Here is a 21804-nt window from a genome sequence, read left to right as displayed (position 1 = left end):
TCTTTTGGAAGAATATAAGAGTTTATTTAACATAACAAATACTAGCTTAAAGGAGTATACAAGCAAAGGGCAAGAAATAATGCAATGGAGTGACATTTGAGTTACTGTGGTGTAATTTTATGATGATATAGTGGTTTGAATTTAACTCTTGTAATAATTTTCTTTGAATACTTAAAAATCACAAGCATGCAACTTAGTTGCTTGCTTGGTACATAGATAATGCATATCTTTTTCTTTTGCATGTGCTGCTGTTACTTAAAAGATTGTTGGTTTTGGTTTGGTTCCCCCCTCCCAGCATCTTCCACTGTGGTTTATTTGCTCTGTGATCCTCATTCTTTTTGTCTTCTTTCTAGCACACTAGTGTTGAGAACACAACTTCGCTCCAGTCCTCAGCAACCTTTTCAACTGTTTCAACCTCAGCCACTAGCACCACCTCTTCGGTTGTCAGCATGGCAAGCAGTATGAACACTACAAACAGCCTTGGCCTGAGTGTTACCAGTGTGTCTATACCAGCTGCTACCACGCGGGCAGCTCCCTTAGTGTCTTCAGGTTCGCAATATTAACAGATCACATGGATAGACAGAGGACTTCAGTCAGCAGGGCTGTCAGTTGAGTAATAAGTCAGTAATAATTAACTGAATCCCACTTTGGGTGACGTATTCTTTGTGTTCCATCTCTCCACTTACCCAAAATCAGTATGCCACTCTAGACCTAAGCCAGCTACAACCTGAGTGAAAATAGAAGTTTGATTGAGTGGACATCATATTTTGTCTTCTTTCCCAGCCTGATAACTTCAAATCTAATTTTTGAGTGATTTATTTTAGAGCATCCAAAAATATTTTAACATGTTTAAAATATTTTAACAGGATGTTCCTCCATCCCTGGAAAAATGATGGAGCGGCTCATTCTGGAGGTCATCTCTAAGCACATGGAAGAGAAGAAGGTTATCAGGAGTAGTCAGCATGGATTTACCAAGGGGAAATCATGCTTGACTAACCTGATAGCATTCTATGATGTCGTGACTGAATGGGTAGATGCAGGGAGACCAGTGGATGTAGTCTACCTTGACCTTAGCAAGGCGTTTGACGCAGTTTCCCATAACATCCTCGTGAGCAAGCTCAGGAAGTGTGAGGTAGAAGAACAGACAGTGAGATGGATTAAGAACTGGCTACACAATAGAGCCCAAAGAGTGGTAATCAATGGTGCCAAGTCCAGCTGGAGACCTGTAACTAGTGGAGTCCCCCAAAGATCAGTGCTGGGTCCAGTCCTGTTCAACATCTTCATCAACGACCTTGATGAAGGGACAGAGTGTCTTCTCAGCAAGTTTGCTGATGATACGAAGCTGGGAGGTTTGGCTGATACACCTGAAGGCTGTGCAGCCATTCATCATGATTTGGACAGACTGGAGAGCTGGGCAAAGAGGAACCTAATGAGGTTCAACAAGAATAAGTGCAGAGTCCTGCGCCTGGGAAGGAGTAATAAAATGCACCAGTCCAGGTTAGGAGGCGATCTGCTAGAGAGCAGCTCCGTGGAGAAGGACCTTGGAGTCCTGGTGGACAACAAGCTATCCATGGGACAGCAATGTGCCCTTGTGGCCAAGAAGGCCAATGGTATCCTGGGGTGCATTAAGAAGAGTGTGTCCAGCAGATCGAGGGAGGTCCTCCTCCCCCTCTACTCTACCCTGGTGAGACCTCACCTGGAGTATTGCGTTCAGTTCTGGGCTCCCCAGTTCAAGAGGGACAGAGATCTACTGGAGAGAGTCCAACGGAGGGCTACGAGGATGATGAAGGGACTGGAACACCTGCCTTACGAGGAAAGGTTGAGAGACCTGGGGCTTTTTAGTCTGGAGAGGAGAAGACTGAGAGGGGATCTGATTAATGGGTATAAATATATGAGGGCTGGGTGTCAAGAGGAAAGGGGCAAACTCTTTTTACTTGTGCCCTGCGATAGGACAAGGGGCAATGGATGCAAGCTAGAGCACAGGAAGTTCAACCTCAACCTGAGGAAGAACTTCTTTACTGTAAGGGTTACAGAGCACTGGAACAGGCTCTCCAGAGAGGTTGTGGAGTCTCCTTCTCTGGAGACTCTCAAGACCTGTCTGTATGTGTTCCTGTGTAGCCTGCCCTAGATTGGTCCTGCTCTGGCAGGGGGGTTGGACTCAATGATCTCCAGAGGTCCCTTCCAACCCCTAACGTTCTATGATTCTATGATTGAGCATCTCGCCAGCCATAACTACGCTAAGAAATCCATACTAGCATTTTCAGCATTCTTTATTTGCTGGCTTATAAAATAAAGTTGTCTGGTTTTGTGTATTTGAAATATTTATTAGGGTGTTATGTGGCATTTATATAGCACATTCCATCCCGAAGAGCTTTATAAATAGACACCAGAGCAGTTCTGACTCTGGAAGTTTTGGGCTAGGAGATTTGCCCAGTTTGTATTCCAGGTTGTGATCAGCTCTTTGGCTGTGAATTAACATTAGCTTTAATTTCGGTCTTCTCTGTGACTTGAATTCATTTAGCAAGTGCATTTTTTTATTTTTTTTTTTTTACTCTTCTTCTTCCTAGCACTGCTTCATGGAGGCAACTGAAGTTGTTTCAATCTTCTTCTCTTTGCTATTCCCAGCTGCAATAAGTCACCCACAAAAAGTATGCTTGTAACACTTAGTGCTTTCCAGTCTATTGCTGGTGATAAGGGGGAATGTGTTTGACAGAGCAGAAAATGAGAGAATTTGCTCTCTTAGATTGAGAACAATGCCTAAATTTTGCCTTCAGGAGAGGACTGAGGAGAGAAGTTCCTATAATTCTTGTAATCCTCTTGGACAGAGTAAATGACAAATCAGACTGTTCTCTGATGGGACTTTTCAGTCTTAAGTAGCCTGTGCTTTCCCTTCATTGAGACATGGTTAAACTCTTCAGGCTATTTTGAGCATTTTCATCAACCAGCACAAAATTCTTCTGCATAGTTCTAAGGGCTTGTTAAAGTGTCTATATTTTGATTCTACAGGTAAAGCTCCCCCAAACCTGCCCCAAGGTGTACCACCCTTGTTGCATAACCAGTATATTGTGGGACCTGGAGGACTTCTGCCTGCCTATCCAGTAAGCAATTTAATTGTTCCTGTCCTTGATTGCTTAACCCTTGGTGCAAGTGGGCCCTCCAGACCTGCTGCTGTCTATATCAAGGCATTTCTGTTGGCACATGTTGCACCTGGAATTCTTGTTCCAAATCCTAAAGAATATGTGAAATGTATTCAGTGAGGGTTTACTGTTGATAGTAAACTGCAGAACTGTAGGTACAGACCTGATTTGGCTGCTGTTGAAGCTAAACATACATTGTTGCTATGGTTTTCAGTGGTATCGGGTTTCAAGCCCTTTGAGTAAAATTAGACTTGTTCAGGTTTGTGTTACTGGAATAGATTTACTTATAGTAATGGTTGAAATGTGCTATGTGTCTTGTCTGTCATACTTTGAAAGATTGCACATAGCTTTTTGATGTCTGACCAGGATCAATGTATTTTTGGTTGTTTGTTTTTTGAATCAGAAACTTTATTCTAATCATTTTTCTGTATCACACTGAATGCGAGGGGATACCATAGGTTACTTTGTGATCTAGTCATTAAATCTTAAACCCTGCTATTCTCAGAAGTAATGATTGAAGCAAAGGCGGCTGTTGATCTTACTCCCAAATCTGAATGCCCTGTAGATTTTTCACAAGTTGATGAATGATGCATCTGTGAAAACAGTATTGAAGATGGAACAGTCATACTCAGAGGACTTCTGTCACCAAGAAACATCATCAAAGTGACAAGCCGTTTTAAGCTTAGCTCTACTAGCCTTAAAATGCTAGTGTGCTATGATAGCACAATGCAACATATAGCTGTACACCTTTAAAATAGACTGGGCCTAGGTCAAACTCTGTTTAAAGCCCCAAATTGGTCAGTGTCAGAGAAAAGTGTTATAATGATGTTTTATTTTTATCTGTCTTTAAGCAGATTTATGGTTATGATGATCTCCAGATGCTTCAATCCAGGCTGCCAATGGTAAGTAAATGGCTTGGTTTATTTAATTTTAAACAAGTTATCTTCAGTTTTGATCATTTATGCAACACAAATTGGTTCATTTGATAGTGATTAAGAGCTTATCCTTATGTTCTATATTCTGTTTTTTTAAATATCTGCAAACAGTTTCTCTAGGTGGTGTAAATTAAAATAGAGCAACTGTTGCATCACAGAATCACAGAATGGTTTGGGTTGGAAGGGACCTTAAAGATCATCTAGTTCCAACCCCCCTGCCACGGGCAGGGACACCTTCCACTAGGCCTGGTTGCTCAAAGCCCCATCCAACCCGGCCTTGAACACTGCCAGGGAGGGGGCAGCCACAGCTTCTCTGGGCAACCTGGGCCAGTGTCTCACCACCCTCACAGTAAAGAATTTCTTCCTAATATCTAATCTAAATCTACCCCCTTTCAGTTTAAAACCATTCCCCCTCGTCCTATCACTCCATGCCCTTGTAAAAAGTCCCTCTCCCGCTTTCCTGTAGCCCCTTCAGGTACTGGAAGGCTGCTAGAAGGTCTCCCCAGAGCCTTCTCTTCTCCAGGCTGAACAGCCCCAACTCTCTCAGCCTGTCTTCATAGGAGAGTGCATGCATTCATCCATCTGCAAATTCTGTAAATAGAAGCAAGTGTGCTTTGTGCTTTTGAGTGGAGAAATTTTTAATTGTTGTAGCAACAGTATGACATCTTGTCAAGTCTAGTTGAAATCTGAGCGTGAATGTTTTCTTTTACCAAGAGGTAGGGTTGAACAGCAAGTACACAAATTAACAGCCAGTAGGTGCATCTGACAGGTTTTGGAGGTGCTCATAGGTGGAGATCTTTGCGTATGCATCATGGCAACAAATGCAGGTGAGCTGCAGGAGGGAGAGTATACGAAGTTTTCTTCTTTACCTGGATCCAGAATGTAAATGGCATGTGAGAAAAGATGAGAGTTAGATTCACAAAGAGCCTCAGCCTAGATTGCAGAAAGATAAAGAATTTTGTTTTCAGAAAACTAGGATAAGGAACTTGGAGAGAAAGTTTGGTAGTATGTAACTGAGAAAAGTCACAGGATTAACTGATGCAGTGTATCCGTAGAAGCAGAAATGGACCATTAAGCAGTGATCTGGAAAAGAAGTATCACTGGATGAATGCCATAGTTAAAGGTCCAAGTCAGTACCAGGTCTTCCATGTGGAGTCTGGGGACAGCCAGAGTCAGATAGTTAAAGGTGAGTACAGGGATGTCCCAGACAAAACCCTGTCCAACTGCACATCCTGAATTAAAAAATAAAGTTGAGCGCATTAATGAAGATTTTAACTACCCAAGGAAGGCATGATCCTTGGAAGAATTGTCGACTGAAATTAATGGGATTATTTTTGGAGCAGCAAAATGACAAAATATTTGCAGTTCTGGGGCCAGGAGAGACATGGTTACATTGGTAGGAGACAGAATGTTTTCTAGGAGTGCTGTTCAACTTTTATCAGCCTGCGCTTCCCATCTGTTCACTCAATTTTTTTGTTGCTCTCTGGGCAGGAGTGCTTTTTCCATGTAGTCGTACCACAGGGCCATGCAGGGGCTGGAGCAGAGCATGCGTCTTGGTGGGGAGGTTTGGTTCTGAGGGGCCAGGAGCTGAGAATTATTGATGTCATTTACATGTAGTGACAGCAAATGGAGAGAAAAAATGAATGGGTAATAATTAATCTAAAAAAAAATACAGTAAAGCACATGGAGAAAAAAATTTATTAACTTTGTCCATTCAGTCCAAGAATAAGGCTCAAGAAGAGAAAATGTAAGGATTCATACCTTGTCTGTGTTGCCCTTGAATAGTTCATGCTGCAAGGTGTTTTCTAGCAGCGCAACAAGAGAGTTGTCATGAAAAATGCCTGAAGTGGCGAGAGTAGCCGAACTCAACCTAATCAAAGTGATCTCTGCCGTGCCTCTCCTTCATCAGTCAGTCTAAACCAGGATGGAAGGTGGAAAATGTTGAGGAGATACAGGCCAAAGAGATGATTCCGATGATGGTGGCTAAACCCTGGCAGAGGTTTTCCAGAGAGATTGAGGAAAGTGCATCCTTAGGGAGGTGCCAAAGAGAAGAGTGGACATGGGATCTGCAGAGCCCTATTTAGAGCAGGGCTTAGAGTAAGTGTTCAGTGGAGGTCGCTTCCCCCACCCCAAAGGCTCTTTCCTGTGCTTCTAAGACAAGAGGCACTGGCAAGCTTTTTGCAATGGCTCTTTATTTTCTGGTGAATAAATAGGTAAAACCCCTTGTCAAAATAAATAGAATGAGTTAAGTAAATAGACAAGCAGTGAGTAGAGGCTCGGGGTCCAGGGCCATTCTTGCAGTGGCTCTTGCCATCGGTCAGGGAAGGTGGGAGGACAAAGGTGGGGATGGGGCAGTGGTCCAGAAGTGGTGGTGGTGGCATAGGTAGGGCTGTGCAGGTTGGTTGGGGTCGTTAGTCTAATTGCACATTGTGTGGGTGAGGTTGTGGAGGCGTTGGAAGCAGATGTGAGCTTCGAGGCAGACGTTGGTCCCAGGCACAGGGGCTGTGGTGGTTGGTGCGGAGGAAGTCCTGGATGCGCCTGAAGTGCTTGTTGATGCTGAGCAGCAAGTTGCAGGGCCCTTGGCCTTCGAAGAGCATGCCGTTGGCTGGCAGGCATTGCTCCAGGTGGTGGATGTAATGCTGGAGGTTGTTGAGGAGGTGGTGCTATGCCTGGGCGTCCCAGTGGTGGGGGGTGCTTGGGCTGCTGAGGGTGGCGAAAAGGTGCTGGAGGATGCGGAGGGCGGTGGCAGCGGCTTGCTGTGGGTGGGTGGTGTGTAGGAGGGTGTTGGGGAAGGAGAAGGGTGCGTGCTGGTGGTGGCAGGGCTGTGGTTGGCTGGGAGCCATGGCCTGGAGGAGCTGGAGGCTGTCCCAGGGGAAGGTGGCATTGTGGGGACGCAGGTCAGGGCAGTGGCGAGAGCCAGCAGGAGCACCGGGGCGCCGTGCTGCAGGTGGGGCTGTGGGGTTGTGGGTGCAGCCATGGTGGGTCTGTGGGTGCTGCGTGGGCGGTGCTGGGAAGGAGCCTGGTCAGGCATGGTGGTGGTGCTGGTGGGTGCTGTGCCTGAGGTGCTGCAGGGTGGTCAGCTTTATGTGCTGTCGCAGCTTTTCTTTCATCATCTAGACAAAATTTCCATTTTCAGTTTTGCTTTCCATTTGCTTTCTCCCGAGGGCTTTTGTTGTGCTTGTCAAAGTGTGAGCAGGAGGTGGCCATAGGGAAGGGGAGCTGGTTCTTTCCTAGGACTGCTGTCTGAGTGGAGGTAGAGCCCAGCTCCTATGCTGTTATGGTTCAGTGGGGGATGAAAGTGTGGCGGCAGAGGCTTTTGGAGCAGCTGTGCTGGGGATGCGTTTCAGGGTTTCCTTTTTGTCTCTTTTGTGAGTTGTCTTGCTTGGTTTTTATTTTCAAGTTTCTCTGCCTACCAACGTCTATTTTTCTTATTTCATGCTCTGATATGCATTAACTCATATATACAAATAATGTTTTCCTTTATTTATTATTGACAAATATTTTTAGTTTGTCAGTATTTTTTTTTTCTGCTTCCTATATAGCATCTGCAGCTTTGCTGGTAGAAGAGTTTTTCTTCTCTCTGCAAATATCTTGCAGAATATTTTTGGGGTCATCTGTCATTCCACCTGCCCCCTGAGTTATTTGTCCTCAGTGTGTTGATATTTATAAATAAATGCATAAATGTCACAAAGGATTTCTCATCAACTATTCATGCAATGATTGTGATTTCTAGATTTTGGTGTTTTTATTGTGTTTTGAATTTGTTGTAGAAATTAGGCAACATTAGGTGTATGGGAGGCAGGAGCTGGTGGGAATATTTGTCTTTGACGTGCTGGTTCGTTTACATCTAGAAAGTGCAAGTGGGCAGAGTCCCAAGTGCAAGTTGTCACTGCTTCCTGGGAAGCTTCCAGCAGTGAGAGGTACCGGTGTGTCACGGTTTAAAGCTGGGCCGGCTATTAAACCTGCGGCAGATGCTCTCTGTTATCCCCCCCCCTCCCCCCAGAGGGAAAGGGAAAAGGGAGAGAGACTTCTGGGTTGGAAAGTTAAAACAGTTTTAATAAACTATAATAATGAAAAAAAAAGTATAATAATAATAATAGAAATAATCAAATATATACAAATATATATACAAAACCAAGATTGAGCTCCCCTGAAGTCAGCCACGTCACCACCGGCACTGCAGGGCAGGCTCCGGGAAGGCCCAGGCTGGGCCTAGCGACGGTCGAGAGCTGGATTCAGGGATGCACGGATCGGGATCGGGGGCAGCAGGAAAACAGACGGAGTCCTCCTTGGACACCGGCCATAGCAGAAAGAGAGCGAGACCCTCGTGATCCCCCCGCTTTATACTGAGAATGACGTGTATGGGATGGAATACCTTCGTTGGTCAATTTTGGGTCACCTGCCCTGTCCGCTCCCCCCTGCAGCTGCGACCCCCCCTTCGGCTCTTCACTCGTAAGCAGTGAGGAATTCAGCAGTGACCTTGGTTTCTCTCAAGAACAAGTACAGCAAGAGCCTTTCTGCACAACATCCCTACCGGTGCCTCAGTGATAACTACAAACTTCGAGCGTTATCAGTCCTGGAAGCAGACACTGTCTGCAAAAACATGCAGTTAGTTTCAGAAAGTGCAGTTACTTAGAGGAGACTTAGCTGAAAGGAAAAATCACTGAAAGGAAAATCGGCCTGGTTTAGGCCAAACCAGGACACGGTGGCTGCTGATACAGTGAGAATGGGGATTTCCCCTGACATTTGGGGGGTGTGTCTTTTTAAATTTAACTCAATTTCTTAATGTCTATGTTGATGCTGTAAATTCTCACTGTGGTGTTTGCGTTTTTTTTTAATTTTTTGTGTGTATTACATTGGGATATGCTATCTTTTCTATTAGTCTGTTGCAGGCTGCCTGCATAGTAGAGATCTTACAAATGTCTTAGCTGGTGTGCATGGTACCCTAGCGAACTGCTTGGTGGAGCTTAAATCTGTTAGATCACTTATTTTTCATTCTTTTGAGTCTATTCCTGATATTTCATTTCTGACTTTAGGAACCTTCTACTGCGTGCCTTCTGTAGGTCAGGAAATACCTGTGTTGTTTGAAGAGCAGAGTATCTCTTCTGATGTTTTCTATGGGTGGGCATGAAGTGCACAGATAACTGTCTTGCACTCGTATTTTCTAATGTTTTTTGTTTTGAATGTGTGTATGTACAGATGTGTGGTTTTCCTCCACCTGAGGGGCAGTGGGAATAATTCCAATCCTTAGACCCTGTTCTCATGTGGATTTGGTTATATTTTGTCTGGTTTATATAGGGGAAAATGCTAGTATATCAGTTCCAGTTGATATCCACCGAGTCCTGTTCAGATCTCTTCTCCAAATCTGCTTTTTGTGTCATTTTCCTCAGAAGGAGACAGGAGCGCTGCTTTTGAGTAACCTGCAAAGACTTTTAATGTGAATTTGGTTGTGTTTTGTTAAGTGATTTATGCCAGAGTTGATGAGGTGGAATTACCTGGGAAGGAAAGGGTGATGAAATATGGCACTGTTTCAAGTTACAGAAAGCACCTTCGATACTAAATCTTTGCCAGATTACTTCATGTTCAGTGATGGAGGATTGGGTGTAAGAGATGGGGGTGAGGCACAGAAATGCAGCAAGGTGGAAGGTGCTGTCATGTTGCCGCTTGTCTGCGGCAAGCTCCGTTCAGTTGCTGGCTGGCCTGAGGCTATCCGCACCCCAGGGCCATTGAGCACTGACACCAATGTGAGGATGCAACAAATGGCGTTTATTGAACTGCGCAACAGCCTTATATAGTCATCTTGTCCCGTACGAACTCGCACGATACTTGCACTTCCTGCTCCTTTCGCCACGCCTACCTTCCGTTACAGCCCGAGATTTTCCGGTCGCCGTACCCTAATCTACCTACATTTCCCCCTCCCCATGCTTCAAGTCATGCGAAGTAAAGCGTATCGCTGATTCTGGAGCCTTGCGTCAAAGAGTAAGCGTAGCTGGCGGATACAACATCCCGAGCCCAGGTTCTCCAGTAAGATTCCCCTGCAACTCCTGAGATGCAAAGCAAAAGCAAGCTAATCATGAGCGCATTGTTCAAAGCTTTTGTTTCACTCAGCAACGGTCGCCATTCCTCATCGTTCTTGGCGCCCCGCCGCTTTACCAGACTCTCTGTACTGTCATGACTCCTCACGTCTGAAGGTCGAGGCTGGTGCTGTTTCGGCTTCCCCCACAGGTACTCCTGCAAAACAAAGCTCGGACAGTGTACATATTACTTCGGGTTAGGATTTTGTTTTAAATCAGGGCGCAAACAGCGTGTAGGGACCCACTGTATAACATCATCCCGTTTGATGGCGGCATACCCCCTCCCGTGATGTAGCAGCTCCCAACCTGTTTCCCACTCCGCTGTCCCAGGGAACCGAACCTTGACTGGGGGGCCCACTTCTGGCACCCCTGGACCCCAATGTCGCTCAATTGGGGCACGCTCTTGGTCTCCCCGGGCAAAATGATTTAAAGAATAAAGAGCGCGATGTAAAATGTGAGATTGGTAGTTGACAGGAATTACGTCTGGGAATCCTTCCCCCTCCCCAAGAATCTTAATTCTGTGTTTTAGCGTCTGATTAGCGCGCTCTACAATGGCCTGCCCGGTAGAATTATACGGAATGCCGTGTTTGAGCGTGATACCCCACCGCTGGCACCACTGACGTGTGGTATGAGCAATAAAACAGGGGCCATTATCAGTTTTGATCTCGACAGGTAGGCCTAGCCAAGCGATTGCAAGATTCCAATGTAGCTGAATGGAGCGTGCTGTTTGTTTCCGATGCGGGGTGGCCACAATCATCATACTGTAAGTGTCCACGTGCCTCTATATTAGTTCTGATTGGCTTATGCTAAAAAGCTATATCTTGCAGGTGCAGCATTCTTTCTTATTTTTCAACTTCCCCCATATCTTGTTGGTCTCATAGCCAAGGCCCTTGTTCTGTATTATGATTGGCTAGTTCATCACCACCCCATTACCACCCCCTGGACATGCCTGGACATAGCTCGTTCAGTAGCTCATTCCCACCATTGTCCCGTGGGAACCCCACAGTTTCCCCTTTTTGTTTTTGAACGAGCTATGTCCTATCTCGTCCTTTTTGTTTTGTTTCTTACTCAAACCCGGTTCCCTGTGTCTCGCAGAGCCCAGTCAGAGAATCCCAGCCTTGGTTACCCATAAATCCTGCTCTCTGTTGTTGTGCCACAAAGGTTGTATTGACCATTCGTTGCACAGTTTTCTGCAAACATGCAAACAAACAGGGTAACACAAGTAGGATAATGCCTATTATAAACATTCCCATAAGCAGACTCTATCTACAAAACATGCAGTTTACTTCAGAACATACTGTTATTCTCTGTTATTCTAGCTGAAAGGAAAATTACTGACAGGAAAGCTGATTCTGTTTAAAGGTAACACAGAGCAGGCCTTTTAGAGCCTACTCTGAGGCCTACCCTTGCTAAACCGTTGCTAAACCATCCGGTATCAATTTCCCCCTTTGGAAGTAGTTAGATTTATTATCTCACTACTTCCATATACTCTTCTCAATGATTGTCTTAACACAACCCACGCAGATCCCTATGATAACTATAATCACAACTACATAAACTATTCCCTCTAACAATGTGGCTAACCATCCTTTTAGAGACAATCCACCGTACTCCTGCACCTGTAGAGACAGAAGCATAAACCTCGACCCATTAGTAATAGTTCCCCTGGTCCCAACCATTCGTTAGTACCTGGTTCCCTATACCACACTTTGCCTTTGTTTTTCACATAGCTTGCTCCCTGTCAAACTGCCTCCCAATGTATTACAATTGGGGGTCTCTCCTTATCTCCTGCTAAAGTTAAATGGTTAAGTACATAAACAGCTTTTGCAAGTCTCTCAGAAGGTTCAGTCACCTCTCCCCCTTTTTGTTTTTGCAGAAGCTGTTTCAATGTATTATGAGCACGTTCCACAATCGCCTGACCCGTAGGCGAATGAGGAATCCCGGTGACATGTGTAATACCCCATAGCTGACAAAATTGACGAAAAATCTATGAACAGTATGCTGGTCCATTATCAGTCTTAAGTTGTTGTTTTAGGATGAAAAGGTGGAAAAACCCATTCTATGATTTGCTGTTTAATGTCCGGCACTTGCACAGTCATTGCAGTAGAATTTGTGGGGTCAGAAACCAAAGAGTCCACTCGAGCATTGCCTTCTGCAATAAACCCAGGCAAATTAGTATGCTTTCTTACATATAAAACATAAAACAATGCAGTTCGGATTTGAATTTCTTGCCACAGAGCTCGCAGCAATTCAAAAACACACTGATTACGTGTATGCTTTATAACAGATCTATCCAATTGCTTTATAATGCCAGCTACATATGCTGAATCAGTAACCAAATTAAAGGGAATGGGAAAATTCTGAAATACTTCTAATACAGCTCGTAATTCTACCACCTGAGGTGAACCCTTTTGTTGTACTACCATAGATTCCCACTTGCCATCAGAATACCAGACAAGGCCTGCCTTGCCTGTGTTCCCAGATCCATCCGTAAAAATGGTAATTCCATCCACAGGAGTGTCTGCGCACCACACTCCTGTGGCAATTGGAAGTTCCACACTCAATTTTATAACAGGATGGGAGGGCAAGTGGTAAACAACCTGTCCCGAGAAATTCTCCATAGCTGTTTGCAAAGCAAAGCTATTAGCCATACACCACTCAAAATATTGAGCTGCAAAATAGGAACGGTTAGTGATGCAGGGATCTCTGGCCACGAGCTCCCGACATCGCATCCGTCCTTTGATGAATAATCTGTGCCAATAGCTCTGTAACAAATCTGATCATTCTGAATTCCATTGACCAATTATTGCATACGGAATTTGCCTATCAAACAAAGTGATAATTTGTATTTCCTGATTCAAATCAATACGATGTACAAATTTGGAATGTAGCCTGCTTTCTATTTCTGTAATCAGTTGCTGTACCTCTGAAGTAGTGTGTCGGGGTGCTGTTAAAGTTGTGTCCCCTGCTAACAATTGGAATAGAGACTGCAATTGTGACGACGTAAGCCCCAAGTACGGCCGCAGCCATAACTTGAGCCTTATGTTCCACAGTACCCACTTTTGCACATGCCTTTGTTTTCCAGGTAAAGCTTCAATGATCTTTTGACAATCAGCATTAGCATTATCCCTGTTTGCCACAGGTCCAAGGCTTGGCAGCCGCGCAGGTTAACCCTGCGTGGAAACACCAGTCCTGCGCTCCCTGCGGTTCGGGCTGCGAGTTAACTGCTTAGGCCTGGAACTGGTTGGGAAGATTCATTTGTGTGAGCACACGGTTCCCCCCCCGTGTTCTTTCTCCAGTTTCCCTGCACTCTGCAGCTGGTTGTTATCAGCTGACCTTGAGCATTATACTGAGACCCGCACAGCTTCATAAAATGCCCCAGCTTCCCACAGCAATGACACATCAAAACAGAGTTATCTCTCCCACTCAGCTTCAACTTCTTAAGGCAGTTTTTCTTAAAGTGACCTTCCTGTTCGCATGTATAACAACGATGAACTACCTTAACTGCCGCCGCAAAAGTTTTTGCTAAATGCTCCATCTGAAATGTGGTGGTTCCTACTTTCTCACAAGCATCCATCAGCTCAGTTAAGGTGGGGTTACGATTTGCCATCTCTGCAACAACTCTCCTGCAGTCCTCACCTGTGTTGTCCTTTGCTAACTGTAGTGGCAATGCTGCTTTTACAATTTTCCAATCTAACAGTTGCCAAATATTTCTCCCCTCAGGACCCGCACCCACAATCACCGGATATGCTTGTGGAATTATAACTCCTTCTAATAACGCATCTCGAATGATCCCTTTCCATTTCACTCCTCCCTCACCTCCCCCCCTTCCCCTGTATACACGGGCGGACGCTGACTCTCTCCCTCACCTCCCACATTACCAGATGGACGCAAACCTCCCCCCCCGCCCTGATCTAAAGGTGGAGTAGGGAATTGCAAAGGAGGTTGAGGTAGCCCTAATACTTGTCCGGAACACAGAGGGGGGTTTTGGGGGAGACATAGTCACGTGTCCCGAGGCGTTGGCTGAACGATGCTGCTGCAATTCCGTCTTTAATTCTTCCAGCCGTCTACCAAGCTCTGTCATGTCAAGTTCGTGTCCATTTCGTGATGGTAACAGTCCTTTAAGTCCTTGTGACTCTGGTACTGCTGACTCCGTAAATGGCGAATCCGGTAAAGGTGGATACGAAGCATGTTTACCCTCCTTCTTGTCCTCCTGCTCAGCCTCATCCGTAGAGAGATCAATGAGAGGAGGAGGGGGTTCCGGAGGGGGTTTTGGCCAAGTGTCCTGTTCAGCGTCTGAATCAATTAGTCCAAATCGAGTTCGTGTTTTAGGGCGCACTACCGGTTCTGATGGATCTGTATCTATTTTTCTCGCTCCCCGCTCCTCGGCTTTTTTCGGAGCCGTCTGTACCGACGGCGATAAAGGAGCTGCCACCGGTACAGCCACCGGGGCCGTGGGAGGTGTTGGTCCCGCAAACAGTGAGGGGGTAGTAGACGTCTGCGGTCCTAAAGCCATAAAAGCTGTATGTGTGACTTCTCTCTCTGCTTTTCTTCCTTTTAACGCTTCGCTAACCAGCCTCCATGTAGCAGACAATTTAAAGGCTTCCTTATCACCACTTGACACCGCATTCCAGAGAGAGTCACCAATCTTCTCCCATAAAGGCACTTCAAAGACATCATTAAAGGTTGTAAAATGTCCTTTATCTTTTGCCCAGAACAGTAACTGCTTTAACGCAGCTTCATCGTATTTAATTCCTCTCTCAGAGAGTATATGTTGGAGAAGTTTCACCACTGCCACTTCTGTCTTGGTCAGGGTAGACCCCATGTAAACACGTCCGAGCCGCATCCCATGTCGCCCAGTCCTCCCGCACAGCCCGTAGCAGCCACAAGATAACTCCCCATGTTTTTAATTCTTTGGCAGAACCCGCTGCCATAGCTCGCTCAGCGAGCTTCATCGAGCACCGCTCCCAGGTATTCGGCTGTAAACAATCAGCCGGTCCTGCCACTGCCCCCCCTTTAACGAGACGGTCCACACACTGGGCTACGTCTTTCGATTTCACAGAAATCTTAAATTCCCCGCCCAGTAACGAAATCACCTTTATCAAGGTTTCCATGGTTCGCGAACCCACTCCGACCGCCTGCGGTCTGCCAGCCCAGCAATCACGTTGGGGTCACCATATGTTGCCGCTTGTCTGCGGCAAGCTCCGTTCGGTTGCTGGCTGGCCTGAGGCTATCCGCACCCCAGGGCCATTGAGCACTGACACCAATGTGAGGATGCAACAAATGGCGTTTATTTAACTGCGCAACAGCCTTATATAGTCGTCTTGTCCCATACGAACTCGCGCGATACTTGCACTTCCTGCTCCTTTCGCCACGCCTACCTTCCGTTACAGCCCGAGATTTTCCGGTCGCCGTACCCTAATCTACCTACACTGTCAACTCTGAGAAAGCATTTGAGATGCTGGGGAATTTGCAGAGGCAGGCGTGAAGAAAGAAGGATGCTTTTCCAGTGTTGAAGACTGTGTGGAAATGGATACATTAGTGGTTAAAGTATTAACTCTTGATGGGTTGGAGGTGGTGAGGAATAAACCATGAGAATTAGGAGAAAAAATGCTTAGTAGAGTACCAGCCCCACATGTGGAGTTCACCCAGAGAGGGAAGGGCAAACTTTTCTCTTTTTCTTCCAAACTGAAGACAAAATACTGCTTTGGTTTTGCTGGCATGTCCTGTCGTCTCGAAGTGTGAGCTTTCTAGGGTGAGGGCTGTCTTAAATTCCTGTAGAGGACCTAGAAGAATGATCTAAGGCAGTGGTCTCCACCTTTTTTAATCACACACCCCATCAATAAAAAATTTGTGAGCATTTGCTCCCAATATGTTTTATTTATAAATTATATATATACACTACTGTACTAATATGTATGTTATAAAACATACACAAAAATAAAAAATAAAAAAGGATGAGAGAAAGGTTAAACAAACACTGTTTTAATTTTTTAAAAATTTTATTTATTAATGGTACCAAAAACATTTTCTTCATGCACCCCAATGGATTGTCTTGCGTATCCCGCTTTGGAGACTACTGATCTGAGGTCTCCTGTAACATAGTTTAAATAAATTTTCCAGTCATCAGGTGGTAACTCTTTTTCTCCGTATTTTTTTTTAATGCTTGTGCTGTTTTCCTAGCTGACGTTTTTACTTTTAGAAAACAGGGCACAGTACAAGGGTAAAACCTTTAGACTACATCCATGTTGTGATTATGGTCCTGGCCTGACCCCAGGTCTTTGGCACCTGATGGTCTGCTGCTCTTCCAGGCGCAGTCTCACTAGAATATGACAGCTCAGAACTGAGGGTTTGGAGGGGAAAGCGTTTAGTCGTTGCCTTTAACTTACCATTAAGAGATTAAGTATTTGTATATGATATTAAAAATGTCTATTAAATAGGTTTATTTTGAAGTTGAGGATCCAGGTAAATCTTCAGCTCTGCTGTAAGCAATAAGGTCAGCTCCTGCCCAAGCTTCCTTTAGTTCTTGCTTTTTAAATATTCTTATGCGTTATAATACGGGGTTCATAAGAGCTGTCCAGCTCTGTTATGGTTTCAACTATTGAAAAAATGATGTTGTCTCTTTCTAAGGATTACTATGGAATTACATTCCCTGCTCCTGCAACCTTAACAGGCAGAGATGGGAGCCTTGCTAACAACCTGTACTCAGGTGAGTTCTATTTAAAGACGAGGATGGTAAGTGAGATGTGCTGGTTTCTAAATGCAGGTCATCCTGCCATTGCTGAAAGAGCAGTCGTTTTTCCCTTCTGTAAGCAGTTAAACCCATCAGTCCAAACTAGTCAAACAAAAGTGAGCATCTCCCTGTAAACCCTGACATTGATTTTTTTTTTTTTGTCTTCATGATTTTGGATAGTAATTCTTCTGGGAGTAAGTTGGATAGCCTTTGAGGATAAGTGCAAAATTGTTACGAATGTAAACAGCAGTGTCACCTAGTGCCCTTCCCAAGCACATACAGGTGCTTGAAAAATATTCCGTAGCTTAATCATTCTTCTCAAAATTCAACTGGCTTGCTTTCCTTTTTTGTCACTGGAATAGACCCCCCTCAGCAACTCCCCATAATTTGTTATTGCTATTTTAGCATTTGTATGTTCCCAGAAGGAGCTGCATCTAGCAGGCTCTCCCTCACCCTCCCCAAATCTAATGGACTTCATTCCCACAAGCATGTGGTCTAAGAAGCCCTTCCTTATTCCTGCTCTTGCTCTTCAGTTATCAGCGTGCAAAGATTACATTAATGCCATCCAGGATTTTCAGCCAGTGGTTTTCTTTCACTGCCATCTGATTACAGCTTAAAACTGTAGCCATAGGTGTTTATAATTCCCCTAATGCTGGTATTAAGTGTTATCATGCTTTTTGGTAACCAACATAAAGGAATACTAGTTGAGAATGAGATAGATGTGATTGATATATGTCACCTTCCTGAAAACACGTGAACATGATGCTCTGTAGGCTGCCAGAAAACGCAAGTGTTCAGGAGTTTTCTGCTTTGTAATCACTTCTCTCGGGAGGCTGCTTTTGGGTTAATAACCAAATTTCCCTTCCTACTTCTTCAATAAGGTGGCCTGCAATGTAAGCCTTGCTTTCCTGGCCTTCAGCTACTGTCTTCAGAACTTTGGTGGTGTGAGGAACTGGACATCTAGCTAGTCATGCTTGACAAATAAACAGACATTGACAAAAATATGCCCATCACTGCCTGTAAATCCTAACTTGTTTTCAGCCCATGAAGCTTAGCTAATCAGTTTAACCTCCAGGAGAGTCACACTTTAACCCAACAACCATTTGCTCTTTGGCTATTTACCATAGTTCTGCTTTTAGCATGTTTTATTGCAATGATCTGATAGTAATGAATCTGCTCAGACTGTGTGAGATAGGTAAGTATTGGTATCTCCATTTTATCAATGGATTTGCCATGGCATGGACTTCTGTGCCATGAACAGGCAATGTCCTTGTGGCCGTCAGGAACAGAGACCGGGAGAGTTCTTCCCATGAGCAACTGCAGCCTTTCAAGTGTGCTCTCTTCTATAGTTGTCTACTTGTATTCAGAGGGTTTGAATCCTTTGAATCTTCCACTTTTGGAGTGGCTTTGATAGCTTTTCTGATCAGTTCTTTCTTTTGCAGGTGATGTAACAAAATTTGGCCGTGGGGATTCTGCCTCCCCTGCTCCTGCTACCACGCTCGCCCAGCCGCAGCAGAACCAGACGCAGACTCACCATACAACTCAGCAGCCCTTCCTCAATCCGACCCTGCCTCCGGGGTACAGCTACACTGGGTTACCTTATTACGCTGGTGTGCCTGGCATACCCAGTGCATTCCAGTATGGGCCAACAATGTTTGTAAGTGCGACAGCCTAAACTGTAACCCTTCCTTCATGCTGCTCTGGTTTTGCTCTCTCCAGCCCAAACCTTCTACATCTTGGAATCACAGAATGGTTTGGGTTGGAAGGGATCTTTAAAGATCATCTAGTCCAACCCCCCTGTCATGGGCAGGGACATCTTTCACTAGACCAGGTTGCTCAAAGCCCCATGCAACCTGACCTCGAACACTTCCAATGATGGGGCATCCACAACTTCTCTGGGCAACCTGTGCCAGCGTCTCACCACCCTCACTGTAAAGAGTTTCTTCCTTATGTCCAATCTAAACCTACCCTCTTTCAGTTTAAAACCGTTGTCCCTTGTCCTGTCACTACAGGGTGTTGCATTTAGGAGGGCTAATTTGGCAGAAGCTAAACCCCCTTGCATTACAGTCTGTCCTCAGATATTAGAGGGGCTGGGGGCAGCTAAGCTTAGCCTCTGAGTGATGCCCGATTTGACACCTTGGATTCTGGCTGAAATAGGCCAAAATCGGCACTATCAGTCCGGCTGCGTTCAACAGCTAATATGCTGAACTAACATGGGTCCAGATGCACTCATAGTGCAGGGCCCAGTCACGGTCAATGAACTAACACGGTTCCAGATTATGCCATAAATCTGGGTGCGCCCACCGAAATAAAAGCCTCGCGACCAGTTTCCCAGTTAAGGTAATTTGTTTGAGCAATAGATACAGATTCTTTTAGAATGCTGGTGATGAATACACTGTCTGCAAAGCACACTTAGGTACCTATGAACATATATATGTTGCAGGATGACTATATAGTGCTACTAATATGATTACAAATACAAGCTTGATTTCTAAGTTTCCCTTGAAAGCACCTGGTATAGCCAAGTGTACGAATCTTACCCAAAGGTGTCCCTATGGGTGGGGAAGAGAGGTTCAGCCCATCGACTGCTCCCAGAAGTCTGTAGTGATGTCTCCCTGACTTCTCAGTGATGGTATCTCCCCCCACTTGCCTCTTTCTTAAGGGTTTTTTTATACTGTTTTCCTATGTTTTAGGTGGAGCTTGAGTGACTCTAGTCATACATACCTTTATTATTGATTGGTGCAAAATTCTCTCGCTTTGATTTTAAAGGCACAGGCTAAGAAAAATTCAGAGAGCATGCTCAGGGGTAGAGGGAGGCAGGTAGCTTTTGGGATGGAGGTGTGTTTTGGTATTATAATGAGCAAAGTTCATCCACAGGACACGATTTCACCACAATCGCTGGCTCAGTGACCAACATTCTGGGTGGAACGGGGTATTATCTCTCATTTGACAGTAGCTATGTGATTTATCTGCTACGAGGTACCATCGAGTTCCCATACCTGCCTCGTTAGCACAGAGCCTGGCCACTGTTATCTCCACACCGTTCCACCCTCCGTTCCCTCAGAGTTAGCACACCAAGCTCCTGTGGCGCTGAACATCTGAGAATGCAGGTCAGGTTGCCTGGGGTAACCATCACAGAGCAGATTCCTTACATGCCAACCACGTTCCATCCTAGATGCTTTCTTAGTTCTATAGGATGTGGATATAACTTTACTTACTTACTCTCAGTAAGTATGCCTCCAATAATTGGTTTCAATAAGTTGCCCCCAGTAGTCACTCCACACAGGGCCTGGTAAAAAGTTTGTCTCTGTCTTCCTTATAAGCCCCCTTCAGGTACTGGAAGGCTGCTATAAGGTCTCCCTGGAGCCTTCTCTTCTCCAGGCTGAACAGCCCCAACTCTCTCAGCCTGTCTTCATAGGAGAGGTGCTCCAGCCCTCTGATCATCTTCATGGCCCTCCTCTGGACCTGCTCTAACAGGTCCATGTCCTTCTTATGTTGGGGCCCCAGAACTGGATATGGTACTCCAGGTGGGGTCTCGTGACAGTGGAGTAGTCATCTTCCCCAGTCTGCAAGGGATCTCCAAAAATGTGCAAACATGAGAAAATAGCTGCAGTCTCTTCCCCAAGAAAACAGGAAATTTAAAAGGCCAGAACTCATGGACTCCTGCGCAGGTTACTGTAAATAGCAGACAGCTACAGTTCATGGACTCAGTGTTCCTGAAAGCCTGTAACAGCATCTGGAGAGTCAAAGGGAGTCCCAAAGCTGAGTCAGCGAGCCAAGAGTGCCTAGGAAATCCTTTCAAGGATGGAGGAGACCCCATTAAGTCAGAGAGCAGTGCTGGTAGTCTCAGGAGGGAGAATGTTATTTGGGAAGAGATGATGCTCCAGGCAGAAGGGTAGATGAGTCTATTTTAGGGCCCTGTAGGACTGTTTTATGAAACAGCCTCAGGCAGGAGTTGGTGTTTCATTTGATTCTGGAGGGAGAGCACTGTGGTTGCTCTTTCTTGAGTTTGTGGGTAAGAATTTGCTGTTTACAATCAGTGTATGAAAGAAATACACAGCCTGTTCTGAGACAGGGTTGCACTGCAATCAGAGGGGCAGCTCTAGCTGAAAACTTGGAGCTTGCACAAAGCCACTACAGCAAGTTACTTCTGGAAGCGAGAGTGCCATGTCCCATGCTATCCCAGTGCTCCCAACTCCAAATTAAATTTCCCATGTGAGGTGGAGGTGCCTTCCCCACTAGATGGCAGAGGGAGCTCATGTTTTGCGTGCCATTCCCCAGTTAACAGCGCCTTTTGTTCCCTTCCTTTGTCCAGGTACCTCCAGCATCTGCTAAACAGCATGGAGTCAACCTGAACACCGGGTCAACTCCTTTCCAGCAAGCGAGCAGCTATGGGCAGCATGGCTATGGAGCAGGTATGCTCACCACCGCGCTTTTCACATGAGCGTCTGCAGAGCTGCTTGCACACTGTAACACCTTGTCCTGTACACACCGGCAGGCTATGATGACTTAACGCAGGGAACGGCAGCTGGAGATTACAGCAAAGGAGGCTACAGTGGGTCATCTCAAGCACAAAACAAATCTGCTGGCACTGGACCTGGGAAAGGTAACACATGAGACTTGAGGTTGCTCTTGAGTGGGATTTAGTAGGGCAAACTCCCAGTGCTGTGCAGTCAACACAGCAGCCAGCTCTAAACAGGGTCACGATCCACGCTGTTTCTCCATCTCCAGTATACAAAATACTTTTGTAATGGCCCAAGTGTTCCTTCTAAACCTCATGGCTGAACTTTGCAGAAGGATTTGTGTGGCTGATGCGCAGCTTTGTCCACAGTTATACATGGGAGAAATGGTGAGCTGTTTCCTTTGCCAAAGTTTTCTTTGCTGAAGAATAGTGGTCCTGCAGCAGTGCCGTGTTTTTGAAGCCT

At 45.4% G+C, this 21804-nt stretch overlaps 2 protein-coding genes across 4 annotated transcripts in view; one reads left to right on the top strand and one right to left on the bottom strand.

The window, feature by feature from the left end:
* LOC137677186 (ubiquitin-associated protein 2-like) overlaps positions 1–21804 on the top strand; it is a 128400-nt gene that overhangs the window by 102256 nt on the left and 4340 nt on the right. Inside the window, exons 20-26 of one of the 3 annotated variants that reach the window (XM_068424451.1) lie at positions 354–549; positions 3007–3098; positions 3992–4039; positions 16777–16855; positions 18322–18536; positions 21195–21294; positions 21378–21485. In XM_068424451.1, the coding sequence (XP_068280552.1) occupies positions 354–549; positions 3007–3098; positions 3992–4039; positions 16777–16855; positions 18322–18536; positions 21195–21294; positions 21378–21485 (838 nt within the window). Of the gene's footprint in view, positions 1–353; positions 550–3006; positions 3099–3988; positions 4040–16776; positions 16856–18321; positions 18537–21194; positions 21295–21377; positions 21486–21804 lie in introns of all 3 variants that reach the window. The other 2 variants (XM_068424450.1, XM_068424452.1) reach the window with 2 other exon arrangements.
* LOC137677188 (interferon-like) lies at positions 6489–7049 on the bottom strand. The gene is given in 3 exon segments (XM_068424454.1): positions 6489–6557; positions 6559–6980; positions 6983–7049. Coding segments are annotated over 3 exon segments (558 nt in total).

Source organism: Nyctibius grandis (assembly GCF_013368605.1).
Source record: "Nyctibius grandis isolate bNycGra1 chromosome W unlocalized genomic scaffold, bNycGra1.pri SUPER_W_unloc_2, whole genome shotgun sequence".
Lineage (NCBI taxonomy): Eukaryota > Metazoa > Chordata > Aves > Nyctibiiformes > Nyctibiidae > Nyctibius > Nyctibius grandis.
This window is presented reverse-complemented; position numbering and strand designations above follow the sequence as displayed.